This window comes from Chlamydotis macqueenii, chromosome Z (genome assembly GCF_036417535.1).
Source record: "Chlamydotis macqueenii isolate bChlMac1 chromosome Z, bChlMac1.mat, whole genome shotgun sequence".
In the NCBI taxonomy this organism is placed as follows: Eukaryota; Metazoa; Chordata; class Aves; order Otidiformes; family Otididae; genus Chlamydotis; species Chlamydotis macqueenii.
The window spans coordinates 11,268,850-11,295,185 of NC_141593.1; the positions used below are offsets into that span (position 1 = coordinate 11,268,850).

The 26,336-nt window shown below is 40.5% G+C and overlaps 1 protein-coding gene across 2 annotated transcripts; it reads right to left on the reverse strand.

The window, feature by feature from the left end:
• Positions 1 to 1,059: 1,059 nt before the first annotated feature.
• On the reverse strand, positions 1,060 to 23,930 carry AMACR (alpha-methylacyl-CoA racemase). Of its 2 annotated transcripts, XM_086770659.1 has the most exons (5): positions 23,675 to 23,930; positions 21,209 to 21,352; positions 18,492 to 18,652; positions 12,781 to 12,967; positions 1,060 to 2,014 (listed from the first exon to the last, which is right to left on the reverse strand). In XM_086770659.1, the coding sequence occupies exons 1-5, from the start codon at positions 23,922 to 23,924 to the stop codon at positions 1,605 to 1,607; spliced, it is 1,152 nt and encodes a 383-aa protein (XP_086626785.1). In that variant the 5' UTR covers positions 23,925 to 23,930; the 3' UTR covers positions 1,060 to 1,604. The 2 variants fall into 2 exon arrangements, with proteins under 2 accessions (XP_086626785.1, XP_086626786.1); XM_086770660.1 differs by lacking the exon at positions 21,209 to 21,352.
• Between the last annotated feature and the right edge of the window lie 2,406 nt (positions 23,931 to 26,336).

The window sequence follows — 26,336 nt, forward strand, 5'->3', positions numbered from 1 at the left end:
GAGACAGAATCACCTGCCTCAACCTGCTGGCCATGCTTTTTTTGACACAGGCTAGGATGCGGTTGGCTTTCTGGCCTGCAGGCGCACATTGCAGGCTCATGTCCAACTTCTCATCCACCAGCACTCCCAAGTCCTCCTCAGGGCTGCTCTCAATCCATTCTCCGCCCAGCCTGTATTTGTGCCTGGGATTGCACCAACCCATGTGCAGGACCTTGCACTTGACCTGGTTGAACTTCATGAGGTTGGCACGGGCCCACCTCTCCAGACTGTCTGGTCCCTCTGGATGGCATCCCATCCCTCCAGTGTGTCGACCGCACCACACAGCTTGGTGTCATCAACGAACTTGCTGAGGGGGCACCTGATCCCACTTAGGTATGCTGGACATGACATTTGAGAACGTTTACTGTTCTCCAACACCATCAGATGTATCTGGGACTAACCAAATTGTCAAATCTTACTGTAAAGTTGTATAATATTCAGTAATTTACATTAGAGTGATTATCAGCTGGAAACTTATGATGCTTTTGCTGATTGTTTAAGATGCTTTTGCTGACCTGCTACGTAATTCTTGCTTCCAGGCAGGTGTTTATGTAGTAGAACGTGAAAGGTTTTTTTGCTGACATTTTGGCATGACACATGTAAAATGAGCTAAAATGTATCTCAGCTTTGGAAGTCTTTGTAAGCAATAAATTAATCTGCAGCAAAGTAAACACTGACAAAAGTATCAAAAAACCCAATCTCTCATATCATAATTCCTAACAAGTCACACTAAAGAAAACTGTGTTAAGGCCATATAACTATTTCTTTTTGAAAACTTTTTTTTTTTTGCCTTGAAGGAGACTGTTTCAAATGATGGTTTAATTTTAAAGGAAATTAAAACCACCACGAATAACCACTGTTTAAAACCTGTGCAGCTAAGCTGCCTACTATTTTTCCAAAAATGGAGGAAAGGATTAATACATGGCAGCAATTTTATAATAACAACTTTCATTCTGAAGTGATTTTCTAGGCAAACTGAAATTCCAAATGTAATATAATCAGGAGACTGCACTAGGAAAATGTAGTCAGGCTATTAAATAAAATTACTTTATGATAATAACTCTACATAAGAAAACAGCATTATTTCAATCTTTTTTTTGCATAATAGGGCAAATGAATTAATATGATAAGGGAGAAAAAAATCCCTTCTAATCTATGGGTAAACAACACAATCACTTGTTTAGAAAGAATATAACTATATTTTATGAAAAGTATTGCCTTATGTAATTACAGCATATATGACAAATCAACAGCATACCTAAGAACTAAAAGAAACAAACATTTTACAGGATATGATATTTAAAGAAATATTTTGAGGATTTACAGCTGCTAACTAAGCAAACTCTGTAGATCTTCAGAGCACAATTTCAGTACCATTCTAGACTGCAGACCATCCAGGTACACAAGTACGTAACTCACATTGTTCTCAATTAAATTTAAAACTTAAATCATTTTAAAAAATATTTAAAAGCTGTATCATGCAAACATTTAGTTGTCATATAATTCAATTTTAATGCATAAAAACTTTATTAGCCTGAAATTTCTCTGATCTGCATAGTTAGAAATTATAAATTAGCTTTTGGTTTACTGAATTCTATTACTTTATCAGAACAAAGTTTAGCAATCTCTTCCTTAGTAAATCCATATTCCAGAAGTATCTCTTCTGTGTGTTCTCCTATAAAAGGATCTCTTTTAAATGATGGAACAGCAGGGGTCCTTGACAGAAGAGGAGCAGGTCTAGGACTTATCTCTTCTTGATCATTTTTTATAAAAGAACTTCTTTCTTTGTTATGCTGATGTGAGGCAACGTTATCAAAGGACAAAACAGGAGTTACACAGGCATCAGTACCATCAAATATGCTGCACCACTCGGCTTGTGTCTTCTGTGCAAATATGGATGCAAATTTTTTCTTCATTTCGGGCCAGTCGGAGAAACTCAACTGGCTGGGGAGTTTATCTGAATCTAGCCCAAGACCTGAAAGGAGAAAAGCAAAGTTTAACTGTAGTATAGCTTAGATAAATCAAAGTGCTGCTCACAGCTAAGTATGTTCCTCAAGAAGCTAGTATTTTGCAGGCTGTCCAACACAGCAGAGCATACTAACTAAAAGTTCCGTCAAACTTTATTAGGATATCTATGATTGCGGGGGAGGGAGAAGAAGAATAACATGTTCTATTACTTGCAGTTAGACTGAACGGCATCAGCTCCAGCCTTTTAACTAAGTACATATAATAAACACTTATTTGTATAAATCCTTTGTAAGAGCAGCAGCTGCCTAGAGATAACACTTTGTCCTGAGAACATTTTCTATAATAGATATTGTATTCTCCACTTGGTAGATGCAACACAAAAGTCTGCTGAATGAGTCTTGGACTACAGCAATATACTTAGCCAGTACATCTGCCAGAACCGGACATTCAACAGGCTACAGTGTGTCCAACACAATCATGTTACTCCTACGCCAGAGATGAGAAGATGGTGTCAATGGATATACCTGCTGCCGGTGCCTGCAAGCTATCTGATGTGTTTCTTGACTCCCTCAGTCCAAATGGACTCCAGCAGTGTTTCCTGCTCTCCTTTCTTCACCACACTTTCCAGGTTGGAACTCTTCACTACTGGTCTTCTGGAAAAGTGAAACCCATAGTCCTTACACTCACTAACTCTTTAAGAACTCTGCTTCCCAGAAGATCAGCTGCATGGACCACCTAGCTATGCAATATGCACATCCCTTCTGAGACACAAGAGCAGAAGATGGACACACAGGCTTTGTACTGAAAATTTCCTGAACTAGGCAAGCCCCAGGTCCTTTGTTTAACTAAGCAGCACCTTCCCTCTCATTGGGAAGTTTACTTCTCTCCTGTGCAGACAGCTTTCTATCTCTGTTTCTGTTCTCATGGATTCTGCTCTGTGCACTCCCTACTCTTCCATTCTCCTACTTCAAGGAGATGCAAGAAATGTTACCACTTCTTGTAGGGTTTCTCTCAAAAAGGAGGTGAGAAACAAGAAAGAGAAAAGGCAATTAAACCTGAAGGTGCACAAGTCCATGGGACCTGAAGAGACGCTTTCACAGGTCCTGAGGGAACTGGCAAATGAAGTTGCCAAGCCACTGTCCATCATATTTGGAAAGTCACGGCAGTCTGGGGAGGTTCCTGCTGACTGGAAAAAGGGAAACATAACCCTCATTTTTAAAAAGATAAACAAGGAAGACCCAAGGAACTACAGGTCATTCAGTCTCACCTCTGTGCCTGGCAAGATCATGGAGGAGATCCTCCTGGAAACCATGCTAAGGCACATGGAAAATAAGGAGGTCACTGGTGACAACCAACATGGCTTCACTAAGGGCAAATTGTGCCTGACCCATTTGGTGGCCTTCTGTGACCTTTATCCACCAGTTACAGCACTGGTGGATAAAGGAAGAGCAACTGATGTCACCTACTTCTACTTGTGCAAAGCATTTGACACTGTCCCACAGAACATCCTTGTATCTAAACTGGAGAGACATGGATTTGATGGATGGACCACTTCGTGGATAAGGAGTTGGCTGGATGGCCGCACTCAAGAGTTGTGGTCAATGGCTTGATGTTCAAGTGGAGACCAGTGGCAAGTGGCATTCCTCAGGGGTCCGTATTGGGACTGGCCCTGTTCAACCTCTTTGTCGGCAACATGGACAGTGGGATAGAGTGCACCCTCAGCAAGTCTGCCAATGACACCAAGCTGTATGGTGCGGTCAATAGGCTGGAGGGAAGGGATGCCATCCAGAGGGACCTTGACAGGCTAGAGAGGTGGGCCCATGTGAACCTCCTGAAGTTCAACCAAGTGCAAGGTCCTGCACATGGGTCGTGGCAATCCCAAGCACAGATACAGGCTGGATGGACAACGGATAGAGAGTAGCCCTGAGAAGAAGGACTTGGGGGTACTGGTGGATGAGAAGCTGGACATGAGCCAGCAATGTGCAAGTGCAGTCCAGAAAGCCAGCCGCATCCTGGGCTGCATCAAAAAAAGCATGATGAGCATGCTGAGGGAGGCAATTCGCCCTCTCTGCTCTGCTCTGGTGAGACCCCACCTGGAGCACTGTGTCCGGCTCTGGAGCCCACAGCATAAGAAGGATGTGGACCTGTTGGAGTGGGTCCAAAGCAGGGCCACAAAGACAATGAGAGGGCTGGAGCACCTCTCCTATGAAGACAGGCTGAGAGAGTTGGGGTCGTTCAGCCTGGAAGAGAGAAGGCTCTGGGGAGACCTTACGGCGGCCTTTCAATACTTAAAGGGGGCTTATAAGAAAGATGAGGACAAACTTTTGCAACAGGAGAAGGAGTAATGGTTTTAAACTAAGAGTTTAGACTGTTCAAGGCCAGATTTGACAGTGCTCTGAGCAACCTGATCCAGTTGCAGATGTCCCTGCTCCTTGCAAAGGGGTTTGACTAGATGACCTGTAAAGGTCCCTTCCAACCCAAACCATTCTATCATTCTGTGAAATGAATACATGCTTTGAAATCTTACTTCTGTACTGCAAAGGAAACCACAGAGAAATTGTCAATTTCCAGACCCAGAAATACAGCCTTGCAGTTGTTCATGTTTAGAAGAAAATGAACACAGTCAAAGACTAAATAAGCATTTTCACATCTTATTAGAGATTCCTACAGATACTTACAGGGTGAGTATTACTACAAGGTAAACATCAGTGCTTATTGAGTTACCAAGTCATGCACACCTTAAATCTCTAAACTTAAGATCTAGTCTTTGTAACGATTCATATTATCCTAAAAAAAATCAGCTGAAGACTACTCATACTGGCTGAACATCCATAACTAAATAGAAGCTAACAATACTTTCAAAATTAATTTGATTATTAATCTTCAGAGTATAATACTAAAGATGAACAGTGCAATATATTTTACTTAAGAACTATGTAAGTGTTGTGGTTTTGTTTAGTGAGGGGGGGGCCTAAGGTGGCAGCTTCTGTAGGAAACTGCTAGAAGTCGCTCCCCTTTGTTCAGGGGACTTGGCCAGGCCTAGGGCGGACCCGCTGCTGGCCAAGGCCGAGCCGATTGGTAGCAGAATGTTCCGTGATAACGCCTCTGCGATAACGTATTTAAGAATGGGAAAACAGAAAAAAAAAAGAGAAGAGAAGATGTGAAGAAGCTGAGCAGGGGCAGAGGCGCAGAGGGGGAGGCGCAGGCCTCATGGGCCTTGCAGGCCTCACCTTCTGGCCTCTCGCTGGGCAGCTGACTGGGCCCAACTCGGCCCGGCCCGGCTGCAAGAAGTGGAGATGAGCTGGATGATGTGAAGAGATTCTAAGAGGCATCTGCCAGCCTGTTGTGAAGAACTTTTTGTGTGAGAGGAGCGGCTGCAGACGCCAAGGTCAGTGAAGAAGGAGGGGGAAGAGTAATGTGGCTCCTGGCCAAGATTCCCCTGCAGCCTGTGGTGACGACCATGGTGGAGCAGGTTGTCCCCCTGCAGCCCATGGAGGTCCACGGAGGAGCAGAGATCCACTTGGAGCCCGTGAAGGACCCCACATCAGGGGAGGTGGATGCCTGAAGGTGGCTGTGGCCCGTGGAGGGCCTGCTGGGACAGCCGTTCTGGAGAGACTGCACTCCGTGCAAGAGATGACCCACGCCGGAGCAGTTTCACGAAGGACTGTGGCCCGTGGGAGGGACCCCACAACAGAGCAGGGGAGGAATGTGAGGAGTTCTTCCCCTGACCATGAAGCAGCGACGTAAAACAACGCGTGATGAACTGACCGCAACCCCCATTCCCTCTTCCGCCCTGTGCCACTCGGGAGGGGAAGGAGGTAGAGATGTTGTTAAGCTTGGGAAGAGGAAGGGGTGGGGGGAGGTTATCTTGTTCCCTGTCTCATTATCCTGCTGTTTGTAGTAATAAATGAATAGTTTTCCCCAAGTCGAGTCTGTTTTGCCCATAACGGTAACTTTAAGGATTTCTCCCTGTCCTTATCTCAAACCTCGAGCCGTTTTTCCTTATATTATCTCATCCTATTCTCTCGGAGGGTGGGGGGAGTGAGAGAGAGACTGCGTAGTCTGGTCCCAATCGGGGCTGAACTACAACAGTGAGGCAAATTCATCTTCCACAATAAGTAAAGCTAATTAACAACACACTATCTGAGATTCTGTCTCAATCATGGAATCCCGTCAATTGGAAACACTGTTTCGTAAGTATTCATTTGCTTATTAATTATGGTTTGGGTTCTAGTAGCCAGTCCAACATGAACAAAGCTCTACCACTAACTACCCCATTACACAATTTTATTTCAAGATCATGCCAGATGGAAAGTTGGCTGAACCTAACTGTACATGCTCTAGCAAAATAGAACATTGACCACTGAAGACTTCAACTTTAAACAGCATGCAGTGACAGCATTTAAACACTACAGCTTATCATTTTCCAGCCTGTGCTAACCATTTGTGGTGCTGATGAACAGCAGGAGCGACTGAGTCAACAAGGAAACCATTACACAGCACAGAATTGTTTGGGATACCACAGAATACAGATTTCACCCAACATAATCAAAAGTAAATATCTGGTAAAGCAATCACAACTTGTTTCCAAGTTTTTTTGTTCCAATTTTCATCTAGGGATTTTTCTTTATAAAAGCCCAGTAATCTACTCTAGTACAGTTCTGAAATAACGATTTTTGAAAAATGAAAAATTAAGTATCCTTATCATGATATAGCTTTAAGTCTCTTTTAAAAGCTTTATTGACATATATCTGCATGTCATTTATTAATGCAACAAATTGAATTTCTATTTTTACAGAACTTCTTAGACAAACTGCAGTAAAATTAGGCATCTATTTCAAAAGAGAGAAAACAGTAAAATTCATTAGATAAATCAGCAAAGTTGCTTTGGTATGTTGGAAATAAAGTTTCTTACAGTATTTCAGATATACTATTTTAAGAGATTATTTAGGATCCCTAGCAGAGCTTTGTTCAGGATTTTCTCATTTTAACTTGCTGATTTTCTTTTCAAAATTGTATGCTCATAGCACAGTAATTTTGAAATTATGTTACCACAACATGACTGAATAAAATCATCTAGTACAGGAATCCTTAATTTTGGCCCAAACCACAGCCATAAGGTGTATGCTATTGCTCCCTATCTCTCTAAATGTAATTCATTCTCACTTGAGAGGGAATCGAACTTTAGAATATTCCATGACAATAGTGAATTTTCATTAAAGTAACTATGTAAAGTTTTTTTTCTGCTCAAAGTTTTTGAAACAAAATAATTTTTTAGAAAGTGACAGCTCAGCAAAAAGTTGATCAGGCCCAGAGCACTACCACAGCATCGCTGCAAATGCCTCCATACCTGTACTCCAAGTTTACATATTTATCACAATTGCAAATGTTTTGGTACAGCAAGAACCTAGCCCTATACAGAATCTGTACAATGTTTCAGGCCCATCATGATAAATAAATTCAAATAAAACTTAATATTATGTGTAACTCAGGGTGTCTAAAATGTAATGAGGAAACTGTATGTCCACTTTGCGTGTCTTAATGACAATAGGTCTCGTACTGAATTCAGTACATGAACAGATTTCTAACACAGTACACAATACAATCACAAAATTGAGAGCCCTGTGGAAATCTTTCATAATGATGTAAACTATGTTTTTCAAGTGCTTCCTAATTTTTTTTCCCTGTTTCTAAATAGAAGTCACACAATTTAGGAATATCAAAATAGTATGAAAGGAGTACTATCAAATACATGCTCAGAACTTTAGTGACCGTTAGTGGTTTTCTCATCAACGTAAGCTGATACTAAGTTCACCTTATGTAAGTGAGTTTACACCACTTGATAACACAGATCCAAACCTTTACTTCTCACCTGATATACAAAATGTACTGTGTTCTGCAGGCCTCTTGTAGCCTGGCTACAGCAATACTAAGCACATACTGCTAACAATCAAGAGAAACCTGCAGAAGCAATTTACAGGTCAGTTGGAAGACATTCTGTCTCTTTTTATCAAAACATTGAGACTTAACATTAGTAGCACATGTTTCTTACATCAGATTTTTCATAAGAGGCAAAGGTATTTTAGTTATTTATTGGCTGACTTTCATAGTAATAAAATTATTATAAGTTAACGGATTACAGTATGTTTGTGAATAGCAAAGAGTCTATAGTGAGCCCAGAATACAACTCCTAAAACTACAGCTACTACAGCAATCACTTACCGTGTCTACATTTTATATAGCTTCAGTTTCTCATACAACCTTTTTAGAAAAAAAATTATAAAATTGTGGTAAGTAGAAATTTAATTTTCCCTGCCAAGTGCAATCTACAAAGCCAACAATCTTCTCAAACTCAGATGCTGTATTTTCTTAAAAACTTATTTAGTTTCCCTCTGCAGACCTTTCCTCGCCATATCATTAACCGCACTTTGGTCCAGCACTGAGTTCCTAATTCTGCAGGGAAACACTGAAGTGAACCAAAACCAAAAGGAAATTAGTTTCACTTCTGCTAGCCAGAATTCTATGAGCAGTGATAAATGGTTCAGAAATCATGTTCCTTTCTCAGTTCTGCAATCTTTACATCTCCAGCTCCTAACATCTGCAACACCCATATCCTTGTGTTCTCATCATATAGGAGTGGCAAAAGTAACCGACTCTCTGAATACGGACAGAGAGACAGAAAGTGGGTTTTGAATATATTTCATCTGGAACAGCACCAAATTGTTCACCAGCAGAACCGACTAGAATTATGGGAAAAAAAGTATGAAATAAAATTATTGAAACTGTAACTGGAACATACCATTTTAAAACTACTTCAAAGTAGAGAATTAATGCCTTGAACAGACAACTCAGCCTAAGTCAAAGCTCCTCGGGTTTGTGAAAGAGCAATAACAATTCTCAAAAGTGGCTTTTTCTTCCCTATAATGTTAAAAGGCTTCTATTCGGAATTGAATTTCTGCAATATATATCCCAGAAAGGAAAAAATCCCTAAGTCAAAAGAAGGATCTGCTGTTCTAATTTAGTATGCTATTGCTTCAGAAAGCTTGCAACTGTAACTACTGAAAGTGCTAAATATTTCCTATGTGAAAATTTGAACAATTCATAATATGCACCTAAAATACAATGAAGAAAGACTACTTATTTTAAATGCAATATTGTGAAAAAATCTTGAGTTTGGTCTGATACTTTGAACAACAGGCTTTTACAAAATAAAAGAAAAATGACTGACTGTAAACAAGCACAGATTGTGATACAATTACGGGGAAAAAAGCAAAACTTCCTTAGAAGGCTTTAGTCTGTTTGTTGAATTTTTTAAATATGATAGAAACAGACTGAAACACAGGCACAGCTGTGATTGCACTTGTCTACTTACGAACAGATACATCACATCTTTATTGCTAGAATAACTATTTTTGAAACTTTAGCTATCAAAATCAAGCCATTTCTGTGCACGGTAAGCATAAGGAATACTTCCAAACATGAAAATACAGTTGTCCAATGTGGGTGCCCTAATACAAGCAGATGATGAATTCATAGATGCTACTCCAACTTTGTGCTCTCAATTTCTGAGCAACAATTAAGAGGAAAATAGAGAATTTTAGCATTTTCCTCAATAAAGAGTTATCTAAATAAAGACAGAGACCAGTCAGTGATCACATTACATTGCCTGACCACTGGATTCATCCATCAGAGGCTTCTTTCTAAATAAGCAGTCTGTCTGGTTGAGAGAGAAAAGCCTGAGTTTTGCCCTGTAGCAACAATCAGCTCCTTCTGTGGCTGGAGTGTCCAGCAAAGGTTCACTGAGAAGAAGTGACAGACAAGACCAGGCTCCATTACAGAACTTCTTTTCTTTTTGAACAAATATAGATTCCATCCCACTCCTGTAGCTTAAAAGTAAGTGCTATTCAACCTAATCTCTAGAGAAGAGTAAAATACCACAGCCACAAATACTGCAGGCCAGTGTTTGATCACTTTAAGCCAAACATATGGGTATTTGAGTAAGCAGCTTTATTCTTTTCTTTTTTTTTCCTTTGTATTTAACACAAGCATTCTCCCAGAAGACATGTATTGGAATTCCAAATTCCCTAACTTCCAGAGCAAGGGCTTACATTTTACTTTGATACAGTTTTATATTTATTTTTGTTCTCCATTTCTTGCAAGCAAAAAAATTTCAAGGGATTGGATGAGAGTAACATTTCAAAGAACAGCAAAGTGTGGAATAATCAACTGTACTTTCTTTACCAAGATCAAGGAGCAAACAAGTTATTTTCAGGACAATGACGGATAAAGTACTGGCTTCTTCAGTCAAGAATATGGCTCTCCCAAACCTGACATCTGAGCTTGGTGCAGCACATAATGCTGGACATGTCCCTGAGTCACTCCAGGAGCCTGCCTCATCCATTTCTTGTGTCAGCATGGACTAGTTTGAATAGTTTAGGCAACTGCACAGCCCTTTAAAGGTACACAGAGAAGCAGCCATTTACAGCCACAGATGTGCAAGAACTGTGAACCACAGGTTGCAAGACAAAAAAGCCAAAGTGTGCAGAACAAGATCTCTCTTTGGGATTCTGCTCACCAAAGGCACATCCCACCTTACAACCCCATACCTTCATTTCATCTTACCGTGCTCCTGAATTTCAAAAAATTCCTGGAAGTGCAGGCCTTGGCAGTGACTACACTCTTGTTAACACAACATTGCTGACTGGGGCTGAGCTTGCAGTAACTGCTTGTAAGAGAAACTGTCATGGTTTAACCCCCACAACTAAGCAACATACAGCTCCTCACTCGCTCCCCCTTCCCCTAGTGGGATGCGGGGAGAACTGGAAGGGAAAAAGTGAGAAAGAAACTTGTGGGTTGAGATAAAGCAGTTTAATAATTACAAACAAATAATATTAATAATAATTTTAAAAGTAAGGAAAAGAGGGGAAAAATAACAAAGGAAGAGGAAAATAAAACCCAGGAAAGACAAGTGATACAAATGAAAACAAGTGCTCACCATCAACTGACTGACACTCAGTCAGTTCCCAAGCAGTGGCCACCCTGCCAACTTTCCCTCTGGTTTATATGCTGAGCATGACATCATATGGTACAGAATACCCCTTTCGTCAGTTGGGGTCAGCTGTGATAGCTGTGTCCCCTCCCAACTTCTTGTGCAGCCCCAGCCTACTCACTGGCAGGGCAGTGTGAGGGGCAGAAAAGGCCTTGACTCTCTGTAAGCACTGCTCAGCAGTAACTAAAACGTCAATGTGTTATCAACACTATTTTCAGCAGAAATCCAAAACATAGCCCCATAAAAGCTACTGTAAAGAAATTTAAGCCTATCCCAGCCAAAACCAGTACAGGTATCCACACTACAATCTGAGGAATAATCACGGGGGAAAGACTGAGCAAGAACAAGGAGGTACTCCACTGCCACCCTTACTCGGCAAAGATTTACCGCATGTAAGTCATGCATGTACAAAGGTGGTTCATGTGACACTGGGTACATCCACTTTAGGTACACGTCTTGTTGGTATTCTGTGGGAACAGAGAGTGCAGCATGGCTGTCTGATATTGAAGAATTTGAGCTATGTCCTTGAACACCACTTGCTCAATAACAAAAACCAGCAATTAGAACAAGATAAGGAAATACCTAAGGCAAAAATAGTAAAGACAACTAAAAATCTATAACCAATCCAAATGAAGTTTAAGGCGCGTGAATAGTATATAGCTACCAATTGAATTAGATGATTAAGCGCGTGCATTTCGCATGTAACTTAGAAAAGATATAAAAGACTTATGCTAATGGACAATAAAGGTCTCCAGTACACCATCCACCGAGTCCGTGCCCTTATTGCAACAGTATTCCTTCTAATCATTAAGCAAAACTAAAATCAGATTGAGAACTTTTTATATCCTTCATATTCATATGCAAAGAGAATGGATACCAAATTATTTAGTGACTTTTAATACATTTTCATAAATTCTGTATGGAAAGCATAGCAATCTACCAAAGGAGCACAACAGAAAAAAATCTTTCTAAATTAAATAACCACTAGGAAGCTAAGGGCACATCTGATCAAAAGCCTGAAACATACAAACAGTTCAAAGGTAAAGAGGCACCTGCAAATTTCTGTCTTACCTTCACACAATTATTTTGCATGACCCATTTCTCAATTTGATAAATCATAGTTATATTTAAAGAGTGTTCAGTCAAATACAAAAATTATATCTATATCTGGGCACTAAAATAATTCTGAAATTGTGTGGTGGAAATAAACTTAGAAAGCTGACTTTGCAGCTAGAAAAATTCCATTCACTCAAGAAATACTATGAACTACTTCTAATGAATATTCATTTCTGAAACAATTTAAATAGTTTAATTTTAAAAAATATTGCACAAATAACTGAAATTGCTTGGAATTTTATTTGCAATATGAAAGAATTAGGTCTCCTTTTTGAAGTATATTCACAATCTATTTTAAAAAGTGGTTTCCAAAAATAGTTTAGTGCTCCAGCCACATCACAGACTACCACTACCACAACTCCAGAAGAAAACTTGTAATTTAAGTGTAGTGTCTGAGGGTATGGTGAAGAAAGGATGAAAAAGAACGAAATCAATTGCTGTAAGAATAAAGTAAAATAAACTGCTACACTACTACCCAATTAGTTTCAAGTAGTGTTTGGCTTTTACAAAGAAGTCAACGTAACCAATGTCATGAATCAAAATAAAGTATTACAGTATTAATTCAGTCATGCTTTGCTGATGTGAGACAACTGCTCCAAGCTACTTACCTTTTATTAACTGCTCATAGAATTGAGGCTCAATGGCACCAACAGCCATGAATTTTCCATCAGAGGTCTTGTAGGTTTCATAAAAAGGCGCACCGCTATCTAGCAGGTTCTCACCTCGAGGTCTGTTCCAAAGTCCCAAATTTTGCGATTTCCACAGGAAAGAACTTAGGTATGCTACTCCTTCTACCTTGAAGATTTACAGGAAGAAGTAATAGCTTCAGTAAGTTAATTGGTATGTTACTTTAATTCTACACAAAACAAATAGCAAAAACCTACTACCAGTTGTGTCCTTTGTTAAGATTTTTAATGACAAAATCTCTGGTAAGCAGTTTAATTTCTTAAAATTTTCAATTACTGTTTATATTGCTTATGTGAAATAATCTAAAATTAGAGAATAAGAAGGAGCATAAATCTAATAATGCAGCCTCAGATAGATAACACACTTCAAAACGCACAGTTTCCTAGCTTAGAAAGTTTATAATCAGTAGGAGTTCACATAGAGAATCTAAGTAATTTTAAGGGATGGGACAAGCTTCTTGACTCGGCAGAATATTAAGTATCTTACAGCTCTCAAGCCTTCTAAACCTCTGGAAATCAAGATGCCTATACCAGCCCTGTAAGTATATTTCAACGTTAACTTCTTTGAATTTACTGTTTATAGTAAGACTGCTATATTTAGAAGAAAACTGGAAGGAAATCAAAGATTAAAGCTCTCTTACACCATGGGAACTGGGAAGCTCATCTCCATCACTAAGTTAACAAAAATTATTCTCCCACTCTCAGGACTGGCAGGCACATAGACACATTAAGGTACTCTCTAAATAGGCAAGTGTCTGATTAATACAGCACTAGAAAACATGGTTAATCCTGTTCCAATTTGCTCCTTAAAATTTTGGCTGTGTGGAGTACAACCAGATGAAAATTCAGTTTGTTCAGCCTTTCAATAATTATCAAGCTTGTAACAGTCTTGGTACAAGCAAAATCGTATCCTACAGTTTTGCTCACCAGCAGAATCCATTTTCTTCCAACTGCATTAGAAAAACTGTAAGAGAAGATGAGGCAGTGACAGTATATGGCCAGAAACATCCCAGTGGAACAGAGAAAAACTTAAGCTGTATCATTTCGAGTATCATTTTGATTCATGCATTTTCAGCTGTGTAAAATTAACGTAATATTGTCTATAGAGAAAAGAACAGAGATTGTACCAAAATAAAAAGCTACTGAATTTTCATGTTGAGCAATATATTAGTTTCTACTTTCTAAGCAAGAATTTAAAACACGGAAATCTTTGAAGTATGCAGTCATGAAGGCTTCTTCATTTGATGTGTATTACTTGAGCTATTTCTTAAGTACCTGCCACAAGGACAGGAATGCTTCTGCCCTACTTGTCGTATGTTCAAGTCAATTAAAGCACCTTCATCTACATGCTTGCAAAATGATTGCAAGGATATCAAAACAGTGTTAGGTTTACTAATGATTGATCTTCTCCACTCATGTTAACAAAAAAACCACAAAAAACATTGGAAGTAACGATAATAAAAGATGCGGATAATATCAGAATAATTTCTAACTGCAAATAAAATTTTGGTGCTGATGAACTACTTACAATACCTACGTACAGTGCCACCTACGCTGGAAATACCAAAAATAAAATAGCACATCTCGTTTGAACTGGTATAGGGAATTTAGAAATATCCCTCGTTGGGCAACTGGACAACTAGCTTCTGCCTGAGGTCCACTGCAATTCAGAGACAAGGAAAAATAGTGTCTAACATAGAATCATAGAACTGTTTGGGTTGGAAGGGACCTTCAAAGGTCATCCAGTCCAACCCCCCTGCAAGGAGCAGGGACATCTCCAACCAGACCAGCTTGCTCAGAGCCTCATCCAGCCTGGCCTTGAACGTTTCCAGGGATGGGACATCCACCACCTCTCTGGGCAACCTGTGCCAGTGTTCCACCACCCTCATTGTAAAAAATTTTTCCTGATGTCCAGTCTGAATCTACCTCCCTCTATTTTAAAGCCACTACCCCTTGTTCTATTGCTATCGGCCCTGCTAAAGAGTTTCTCCTCGTCTTTTTTACAAGCCCCTTGTAGGTACTGGAAGGCCGCTATAAGGCCTCCCTGGAGCCTCCTCTTCTCCAGGATGAAGAGCCCCAACTCTCTCAGCCTGCCCTCACAGGAAAGGTGCTCCAGCTCTCTGATCATCTTCGTGACCCGCCTCTGGACTCTGACCTGGCATGCTCTGGTTACACCACATATACATTAATGTCGTCACTTTCTTTTAAAACACGAAAAGGACAACATGGGAAGACTCACTTAAGCCTAATTGCAGAATGATTTCAGTGACAGTTATGTGTTTCACTTATTGGCTCCCTCATGCTAAAAGCACTAGTGGTCTCTGAAGCAGCGACAAGAACCCAGAGGCATCACCCTGGTGGGTGACCTGTCTGCTCCAGAAGTCTTCTGTCCCTTCTGAAGAGTGAAACAGTTCAAACAAAACTGAGAATGAATCCACGCCAACCTAATCTTTATCCTTGTGACTGATGAATGCGTCTAGGATGTGGGAGTTTTGGTTTGGAATACCTCCAGGCTGAGGAAAAACCTGGAACCTCAGTCTTCTGCTGGATAGCTAAATGCTCTTGCCATGAGACTATTATGCGAGTGATCATTACCACCATCCTCTCCTGTGGCTCTTTTCATAAAGAGTGAGTCATGCTTGGTCAGATGCCTACCATCAGCAGAAGTCTCTGTGTCTGAAGTTGGAGTGAACTTAAAGTGTGGCCCTGACTCACATGACCCTCTATTCCAGTGTGATGCAAGACTGTAGATGTACAGTTGTGCCTGCCGTATCATATCGCGGTGTTCCCTCCACATCCTACTCAGCACACGGGAACTATCAGGCTCACTGTAAAAAACCTGTGATCCCTACAGAGTCAATGAGAGGAGAGAGCAGTTAACATCAATCCATTCAGATCAGGCACTTAATTCTTCTGAGCTAGACAGCTGAAACACAGGACTCAGTGTCTATCTTTTACACAGAGCAACGATAACACTGGACACTGTGAATAGATGATGCATATCTACACCTCGGCCTGATCCTCTCTACCTTCTTTCAGTATCGGTTTAGTGAAACTAAACTACAAGAGTTCCTCATGTATATATTTCTAATCATAAGAATGCTCCCAAGCCATTTTCCAGCTTTCAGCACAGTAATTAGAAATGAAAGACAAGTAATAAATTCTTCTATCACAAAAATTTGGATCTCAATCTAGAATTAATAACCTCAAAGACAAAAAAAAATAATTAATTTTTTTTAGATTACTTCAGAAAAAAAGACATTGTAATAAATGGAAAAAACAAACAGTAAAACAACCAATGAAGTAAGATGAAAACTTAATAAAAGTAATTCTGAGGACACAAATCTGATAAAAAAGAAATTAATTTTCCCTCTTCTACCATAGAAAATTGCACCACGTCAGAGTCATGAACATATTCAGACTACCTAAACTGTACAAAAACTTAAGTAACAGGTCTATTTAAATAAAAAAGAATGTTAAAACAAAATGACAGCTGAAATGTTGCAGTATTGTGATTTTAAAAATATCTACTTTCATGAAACAAACTTAGATCTAAAAGCAGGCTCATCAAACCAGTCTATTTAACTGTCTTTGCTGTTAATGATGCATGTATGTCTTTCATCAACGGTCTCATTGAAAGTCTGTTCCAAGTGAAAGGAACGTAACAAAATGCCAGATAAAGTATATCCAGTGATACTGGACAATATTCCATCCATTTCACGGGACACTAGGAACACCAGCAGGGAACTGTATATTCCACAATAATGAGACAATAAAAACTGAAAGAGAGAAGTTTCAAGAGCTTAAAAAAAAACCCCACAAAAATGACAACACATTCCATTCCCCATGAGCCACAGATGTCATTAGGACATTAGCAGATTTACATTGATCCTTTTTGTAGCAAATTCTTTTAATGACTTAAAGCATCAGTAGTGAAGACTAAGTAATACTCCAAACTACAAGAAATACATTTTTAAATATTTGAAGACTTGTCACAATTCTCCACAATTTTTATTTCACAAATATACAAACACCTTCAATTTTCCTTTGTAGGTCATGTTTTTAGACTGAGATCATTTTTGTTGTGATTCCTGGACTTCCTCAAATTGGTCACTTTTTTTTGAAAGATAATGGCCACTGTCAGAAACAGTATTTTCCTGAGGCCTTATAAATGTTGACTAGATTAAAAGAACTACTTCAGAAACTTTGCTGGTTCTATTTCCTGTTTATACATTCTAATACAGTGTGTGTGTGTTTTACAACGGCATGATATTGTTGACTCATGTTCAGCTTGTGACTGCTACAAACCTCCAGGATTGTACTTTAGCCAATTGTTCTCATATCGCATTTGTGCAGCTAATTGTTTCTGCCCAAGAGAACTACAGAGCAGCATCTCCAAGAATTTCAGCTAATTCTTTTCAGGTCATTTCTCCAATCTGAAAAGGTCATTTTCAATTCTAATCCAAGTATCCAAGACACTTGTAGTTCTTCCCACATGCACATAATTTGTAAATTTACTAAACACAATCGCTCATCCATCATTCAGCTTTTGGGAGAAAACACTGAAAAAAACCCAACACGTCTGTTAAATGCCAGTTGACAAGTTTTCTATTTTGACAATCAGCTACTAGTAACTATTGCTGGGGTAGAAACACCAGACCACTTCTGCACTGATCCTACAGTATTTTAATCTAGACCATAATGCCGTGGCCTGTTTCTGAGAATGCCATGTGAACTTGTCAAAAACTTACTCAAATCAAGATAGCTAATCTGTCTTGCTATTCTCCTGTCTTCAAGATCTCTTCAACAAAGGGATTTTTTTCAATTAATATAATTTTTTTCAATTTATATTTAAGTCCAAATCAGAACCTTCACTGCATCACATGTCGAAGGGAGGTCAAATTTTAATTGCAACACTCTTTAAACAGAAAAACAAAAAGAGAGATAGAGAGAAAAAACACCTGCAGATAATATAGGTTTCAAGGATAAATGTAAATACTTATTTTTCCTCTGTGTGTAAGTAAGTGGTCTTGCAGCGAAAAAAATCCGTAGCATTCATTATTAAGCTAATTTAGCCTTTCATTTATTTTACAGCACATTAATGCAAAGGGTTTGAAATCGACTTCTTGGCAATAATCCACAGCAGTGTAATTATTCAAGGGAACAGTGCTTCTAATAGGACATGACCTGCCACAAATTAATAAGCAGGATAAAGTATCTTGGATAAAGTTGATGCAATTCCTTATTTTATTAGAATCATCATTTTTGCTGTTATGCATGAATTTGTTTACTATACACGCTATTTCCATACACCATAGCTACTCATCAAATATATACAGCTAGTATTTCCTGAAGAAGGCAGACTGGTAAAAGGAAAGATAGGGAATGGCACAGAGGGAAAGTCACAGTATGTGCCCCATGTCATAAGGATGTTATGGCAACAGCGATACATGAAGATTGTTTACATGTGAAGGAATAGCCATTTTATGAGACTACTTACTTTCCCCTTCCCAAGTTCTCAATTTTAAACTTTACGAATAGCTCCAATTTCCTCTCTTCTACAGACTTAGAGTAAGAAAAAACCAACACAAGCAAAACCTAAGATACCTCACCTTCCTTGAGACCAGACTTACCATACTCGCATCAATGATCTGCCCTTTGCCAGATCTGGTACGTTCATAAAGGGCGGTAACAATCCCCATTGCGCACATAACACCGCCACCAGCAAAATCAGCCAGAAGATTTACGGGTGCATAAGGATTTTCATCTTTTCGACCCAGCTTTGACAGCACACCTGACAGTACAGCAAACAAAGCAAACGTAAGTATGAAATTTACTATAAACATTGATTTGTACATTTCTAAAATTAAAGTTTAATTCTTTTCAACCTATGCAAGTAAACAAGGGATAAAGCAAACTTCTACCAACAGTTTTCTATCTCTACTTGGCAAATAGTTGCTCTTTAGTTCACAAAAGAATAGAACATATGAAATCATATTAGTGAAGATGCATTTAATTAAAGAGATTAATAAAAGCCTCACGGAAAAAACAGTTAAAATTTGGCTATACAAAATTTAGCCCCAAAAACTTGTGTGCAATAACTCTGTATTTGTACTTTGTACATGCATAGAACCTCCCCCATAAGAATTCAAGAGGCATTACGAACATGTCTCAAAGCAACTTTGTTACATTGTTCTTCTCTGAGTCTTTTAAAGTCAAAACAGATGTACAGTCTTCTGTGCACATAATCCATTAATTAATAATTATAACAAAGGATTTCACACTGACACACTTTCACACTCCCTCTTCAGCTACCTTTGGAAAGAAAAAGGTCGCGTACAAGAGGAACAAGTGAATAACACAGAAAGGTTACCTCTGATTGCATGCAACACAGACACGGGGTATCTATGTTTATGCCAGCAATTATGCAAGGATGAAAGGAAATAGTGCAAAGACTAAGCCAGTTTACTTCAGACAGAGCTTTGAATCTGTTAGCATTTCTCTGCCATCCTAAACAAGCTCTTTACTGTCACCTTACTCTTTGTAGTTCCCTCACAGCGATTCCCTCTGGGCAAGCAAGAAACTCTGCAGTATGATCGTATCTCTCTTATGTCTGTAGCCTGAGGTCTGAGACTTGCAGCATAAATGGTCAAAATTTCCTGAGAACTGCATGATTCTGAGGCACTGTTTAGGTAGCTAATGGCCTAATGCACTTCCTAAGTGCAAGCAATTGAGTGCACAGTATAAAGAAGTTTCCAAAGCCTGTAGCGCAAGCATAAAGCCCTGTGGCTGACTAAAACGTCACTTTTAACAATCTAAAGGTCATCACAGGCACCAGCAGATTAGCATACTAACTTAAATCTGGAGTTTCTAATACAAGCCATTTTTAGTTGAAGAATTCTAAAGCTCATCAGGAAAATACTCAGAATATGAGATCTAATTTTTGAGGAATGATACCTGACAAATACCTTGTCTATTTCCTTTAAATAGGCAGTAAAACTTGACCTGTTAAATTTCAAGCAAAATTTTTTTCATTTTAGGAAGATAGCACTAAGCAAAATATGACTGATCAAATCAGCTCCAGCGAAAAAAAAGCACTTCTTTTTGTAAACAGAAAAGTACTACAATCTAAGGAAGTGATGGGCTATAGTTTCTGTACCAACTCTTTCTCTAGGCTAATAAGAAATAAAAATAATTTAGTACTTTGAAATCAGTGGACATGAAGTCAGAAATGTTTCAAATGAGGCATCCTTTCTTTAGTCTTTTTTATTCTCTGACAATCTTACATAACGAGAGAAGACAGAACTCATCCCTGAAGAAATTCCACATCCCAATGACTCCCCATAGCAGGTAATACCAGATTGCCACATGTGCAGTGCCCCTGCTCTGGCCCTTTTCTGAGGCTAAAAGAAATGCTTTATCCAGTTGGAAGCCAAGAAGTTTTGGGCTACTTTCTCTCCTCCCTCATAGGCTCGGAGGAGCAGCAGAGACAGAAGCAGTGTGAACAGCAGTAGGTGGGGCCATGGATGACACACTGACTGCTATCACCAGAGTTGGGTGGTTTGGTTATTGTTTATTACTGTACACTTGTAGAATCATGACACTTAAAAACAGCATACTACCTACAACATCTTAATGAAACACAGCACCGCCACTTTATTTTAAGCTTACTTTCTTTTCAGTGGGTATCAACGGAGAGATATTTACAGGAGAAAAGCATAAGAGCTGCCTATTTTTCCTTCACTCAAAAAAGCTGCTTACAAACATACAAAATAATCTGCAGCCCTTTCAGGATTATAAGTGCACATATTTTCTAGCAGAGAGGCCCCAAAGAAAGACAAAAATGCATAAAAACGTCAATCTTCTGTTCAAAGAGAAAAATTTTATTCAGATAAAATAGCACAAAGGAAGGAAAATACTGTACAGCCTGAGAGGACATGCTGATCCAGCCTAACAGCTCACTGCTGCTGCCAAACGAACGGCCTGTTCAGCCCGTTTCCTCCTTTCTTGTGCTGACTTTTTATGTTTGTTAGATCCCTTAATGAATTGCTTCACCTCAATAACCTGGCAGAAAAACATCCTCATTTCTCCTGGCTAGTTCTTGACTTGTGAGGGAGCTTACAGAGGGGTTAACCAAGCACCAGAGCTGACTGGAGAGAAGGAAGCAGGGAGAAGAAAACTGAAAGAGAAGGAACCTCCTTTCACTGACAGAGATGCTTCATATCTGCTCAGCTGTTTCACCAGATTGCAGCTCATGAGCTATCTGCAAATAACCTTTTAATAAATTCTTGAGTCTTCAGTTAAGGGGAGAAAAAAAAAAACTTATTTGATAGGAAATTTTACAGCCTACCTGATAAAGCCAAATAATTGATGTCATGACCTGCAGACCTGGCATATTTTCCTGTCTGGCCAAATCCAGTAAGTCTAGCGTAGATAAGTCTGGGATTCTCCTGTAGAAGGATCTCTGGACCAAGCCCAAGTTTTTCCATGACACCTTAAAAAGACAAAGGCTAATGCTAATTCATGTTTATTTTTAATAAGGCTCAAAATATCCATGGCTCAAAGTTAAATTATACAACAACAGAACTGAATTGCAATTTATGAAGTAATACTTTCTAGTTCAGTATCCATATTATATGTGAGCAACCAGAATGTTATAAACTACTACTACAACATACTGCATACATTTTGAATACGAGCCAATTAAGTGGAAATTAAGCTTTAGAGTCCTTTCTTTTTATTCAGCTTTTTTTCCTGTTTTACTCCCCCAAAAAGACTGCCAGACAGCTTGCTGTAATTTGTATGCTGTTGAGTGAGAGTTTTAAAAAAAAAAAAAAAAAGAGCAAACTCTTATGTTTTCCACATTAAAATGACCAGAAATTGCTTCCATTTTTCACTGGAATATACTTTCCTCACTGTATTAACCTCTCAGTACCGTGCATATTCCTGTATCATTCAACTCACTGATGTGAATGGACCATGCCACAATTCCACAAATTATTTGCAACAACTGCACAAAAAAAAAAAAAAAAGTGTTCTTTTGTAATGCAGTGAATAAGGAACTTTAAGAAATCAATGAAATGTAGGTTTGGTCAGCATTGGTTTGCAGTAATTAAGGCTAAAATTTGTATCTTGCAGTTCCAAAGCAGTGGTTTTAAAAGAAGCAAATTAACGACACATTTTCATTGGCTCAGTGCAGCTTAGTTGGACTATGCCCTATAATCTATACTGGCACTGCAGAGTCACACATTTTGGAGGGGAAGGAGTAACGTAATTCCAATGCCTGCTTCACCTCAGCATCTATTACTGCAACTTGTTTCACAGACTAGCCCATAATATTACTAAATCTTCAAATTCCTTAAGATCTATTTCTATTGTATGACTTACTGGGCAGTGGCAAGTGATTAACAACAAGGACAAAGAGGCAAAATTCGGTAAAGAACAAGAATTTCAAAAGCACAAGTGAGAACTGTGTGGCAAAAGCCCCTGGTGTCACAAAGTCATTGTCGGAAGGTCAATAGTACATGTGTGTTTAAAGAAACTCTCCTGCCACTTGGGCCCTCATGTTGTCATTGGTTCACACGGGCTTCATGCTTATCACTGGTTTGTCTAGCTTAGTTACAGGCCCATAAAACCTAATGTCTAGTTACAAAATTATCTGCATTTCCAGATTTAAAAAAAAAAAAAGGAAGTGTATATAAAACCAAAGAAAACAAAATCATGAAAATCACGATAAGAAAAAAAAGTACCACTAGAAAATATGAAACTAGCTACACTGAAAAATAGAATTTAATGTCTTAATTATGTTTGCACAGCTTCTGAGGAACAGACAGGTAAGGTAAGGTAAGGTAAAAAACATGACAATCATAAAACCCTGGTTTCAGATGAAAAGCATTACTTGTGACACAGGATATGTAAGCCCGTTTATGAGATGTGATGTTTAACTGATATAGCCTTCTATTTCTAAACTGACTGCAGAAACCGCAAAAGACTTCAGCTAGCTTCTCACTGAAGCATGATCACAGAATCATAGAACAGTTTGGGTTGGAAGGGACCTTCAAAGGCCATCTAGTCCAACCCCCCTGCAAGGAGCAGGGACATCTCCAACCAGACCAGGCTGCTCAGAGCTCTGTCCAACCTGGCCTTGATGAGACTCTTTGTAACAGAACAGCGTCCTGAACGAAGAGCAGGGATACTGAGCCCATGCATTACATCAGATGAGCGCCTGTGTATGGTTTATGAACTGCAGAAGAGAGCATGTTCATCTCTTGTTTTCAGAGGAATCACAAGCTCTGACACTTAGACAACTCTCTGTTACATCTTAACCACATTACAGTTGGACTCGATGATCTTAAAGGTCTCTTCCAACCTAAATGACTCTATGAGTCTATCCTTATAAATGTGAGTCACATTATATCAGCAGGCCTGGAACTCACTGCAGGACAGATGCCCAAGCTCACACATGACCCCTCGGCTCAGTCACCCCCTGGTGCCGTCCAGAACTATTTGTTCAGCATCTCGGTCAGCAGGGCAAGGCCCTGGCTTACCACCTTCCGCGTCTGCTTCCCTGCGGTGTTGCAGGCCTGTTCTACTTCACAAATCCCGGGCGTCCCACAGCATTTTTCCAGCCGGTCACAAGACATGAACCCCCAGCAGCTGTTCCCCCTTCCCATTATGCACTTCAAGAGGAGACAGACCGACAGCAGTCCCCTCAGCGCCACACCACCTCCCTGCGGCTGCTCCCAGGCCCCGACCGCACCGCTCCCCCGGCCCCACCCTGCTGTCGCCGCCACCCCTGAGGCCACCGCCGCCTCACCGTGGCGGAAGGGCTCGATGAGCACGTCGGCCCCGCGGCACAGCCGCCTCAGCACCGCCGCCCCCGGCGGCCGCTTGAGGTCGAGGGCCAGCGAACGCTTGCCGCGGCCCTGCACGTCGGTGGCCATGGCGGAGCGGGGGGTCCGGTCCACCCGCACCACCTGCGCCCCGAAATCGGCGAGGATCATGCCGCAGAGCGGCGCCGGCGCCAGGCCCGCCAGCTCCAGCACCCGCACCCCGCTCAGCGCCATGGCGGCCGGCGCCTGCCGAGCGCCGAGACATCGATTCCCGCCGCGGTTCCGGTGGCGGGCTCTGCGCCGCCCGCTCCAGGGGTGCCCCGGGAGGAGCGGGCTGTGCCGCGCCCGCCTCTCCCCTGGTATTTGGCTTTACTCGCCGGGGCCTGACGAGGCTTTGTGTGGTCCCTCGCCTGTGGAAACGGCCCGTGTTTCCTCCCGATCCCCCGCGGCCGCCTCTCCTGAGGAGCAGACTTCACCGAGGCCAGCCCGGTTACCGCTCTGCATTGGGTTTTAGCCAGGAGAGGGGCATTCCCTTGCTGCTGGGAGTCGGGCAGACGGCAGTGGATGTAAAAATCCACACTTAGCTTTCAGGAAACTTCTCCAGCGTCCGCTTTATAGGACAGCAACACCCATGTTCCACCCAGTCCTGCTGCGGATGGTCCAGACCCACCCGCACCTCAGCCTCCCCGGGGTCGCGTTCCAGGATATGAGCGGAAGAGCTGATAAAACCCTTTATTTTCACCAGATGTGCCTTTAAACGGGGCTGTCTGGTCCTGTTCCTCCTGCTACAGCAGCTGTAGCCTCTCCCAGAGAGGCAGAGACCACGGTTGGGGTAGTGATATCTTAAGCAGTCCCTGCTAAAACTGGTCAGGACAGGGCTGGCACAGCAGCTTGTGGAAAGTGCACCACAGGGATTTTAAATAAATACAATTTTTAATCAAGATCTTGATGCTCGCAGCTCACCCCTGCAGAGCCTTTAACTCAGCAGTGCCACAAAGGGAAGACAGTTGCTCTGGAGGCCGTTGGCCCGGCAGGCTTTTGCCGGCCCGAAGCGCTGTGGAGCTTCAGCCAGGAATGCCTCCTGATGCTTTCACCGTTTCCCTGTACAGAGCACAGGGGCTTGTGCTTGGTTAAATCAGACCAGGTTTAATAAAGCCCGCATTCATGCACAGTTGCTCTTTTAATGCAGCCTCCCAGAAAAACAGTCACATTTGACTGGAGGCAGTAGTCGTTTTGTTTTTGTTTAGGCTGCTCACAGAAACAGACATCCATCCAGGAAAGGCGATGAAACAGGTGTTGGATTAACACAGCTTTTCAAACTTAGGTCCTGCTCATGGTATTTCAGGTTACTGGGTATGAGACAGAGCGAAAAGGCCCTTAAAATCAATTCCATGCTCATTTTATTTATTTATTTAAATTAGTTGGATTACAAAAATGTGTAAAGTCTGCAAATACTAATGCAGAATTTGTTCTAACACTGCAATAACAAACAGAAAAGGTCTATTGCCAGAATACCCTTTTTCCAGGTAGACACCTAGTCCTATACTTTAGGAGACACTGAGCATATCCAGTGCTATGCTGTCACCCACAGAAATGTTGGAGAGAAAATTATTTGCCCTTTCATTCAAATGAACCTGTCTTGTTTTGCTTATTCTCCATCTCCCTGAAATACACTATTCCATATAAAGGTTTGTTTCTGCATTTCCATCATGTTACTTGGGACACTGCATTTCTTTAAATGATTTTCAGTTTCATTTGTCCCCTCTCACCTTTAGGTCTTGGAGTTTGTGTTAAATAGGAACAGGCAATTTCTGTTGCTTCTCCTTAAGTGAGCAATCCTTTGCACCTGCTTTTTTGCTGTCATCCACCATTACAATGGGTACTCTGTGGCAAAAACATTTGAGTCAGGATCTTATTAAATTATTTCAATTTCAGGGACATGAGGGCAGCATTTTATGACCATTAAACCCACTTTTAAATCACAAAAATTTGGATTTTAATGAACTAAGAAAATAGGCGTGAGAGACAGATATTCTAATTAACCAATAGATGAGACTAATGCTCTGAAACCAGCCAGCTCTCCTGAAGCAGCAAGTTGGCCAGCAAAAAATATGTTAAAAACAAGGAGCCATCCTCTAGCATGGGCTTGCAGTGAAAACACTGCAGTGCTTATATATGCGATACCATTTCATATGCAGCATTAATATGCAGCAACAAGTAGGTGGCTGTATAGATTCAGCACTGCAGAGGGAACGGGTATCGGAAAGGAGATTGTTCTGAGGTTGAAACCCCAGGCTGGGTAACAGGACACTTGGTACCTTGTCAGACTGCTTTTGTGAGCTTGATTGAATGTCAGTGATTCGCTATCTGTGTCATCCTATGAAACGTATATAATTCCTACACTGAAATTGGTGTATTCCAAGTCAGTGTTAACAAAATGAAATTATATTTACTGTGTGTTACATCAGCATTTCTTGCTGAGGTACAGACACTTCTGTGATACAAGCTGACAACACTGCACACCAGACTTTTACAGTTTGTATCAGATTTGTTGTTTACAATTACTCTTACTTTCCAGTCCTTTGGAAAAATACCAAGCCAGGAATGTGAAGTTACAGCAAAACCTTGATTCTCCCCTTTCACATG

Bases quoted from the DNA above. Each gene is read 5' to 3' on its own strand.
- AMACR (XM_086770659.1), bottom strand. From the start codon at position 23,924: ATGGCGCTGAGCGGGGTGCGGGTGCTGGAGCTGGCGGGCCTGGCGCCG. The intron at 21,353-23,674 runs GTGAGGCGGCGG...TGTCTTTTTAAG, and splicing joins CATCGAGCCCTTCCGCCACG to GTGTCATGGAAAAACTTGGG. The intron at 18,653-21,208 runs GTAGGCTGTAAA...CTGTACTGTCAG, and splicing joins CAATTATTTGGCTTTATCAG to GTGTGCTGTCAAAGCTGGGT.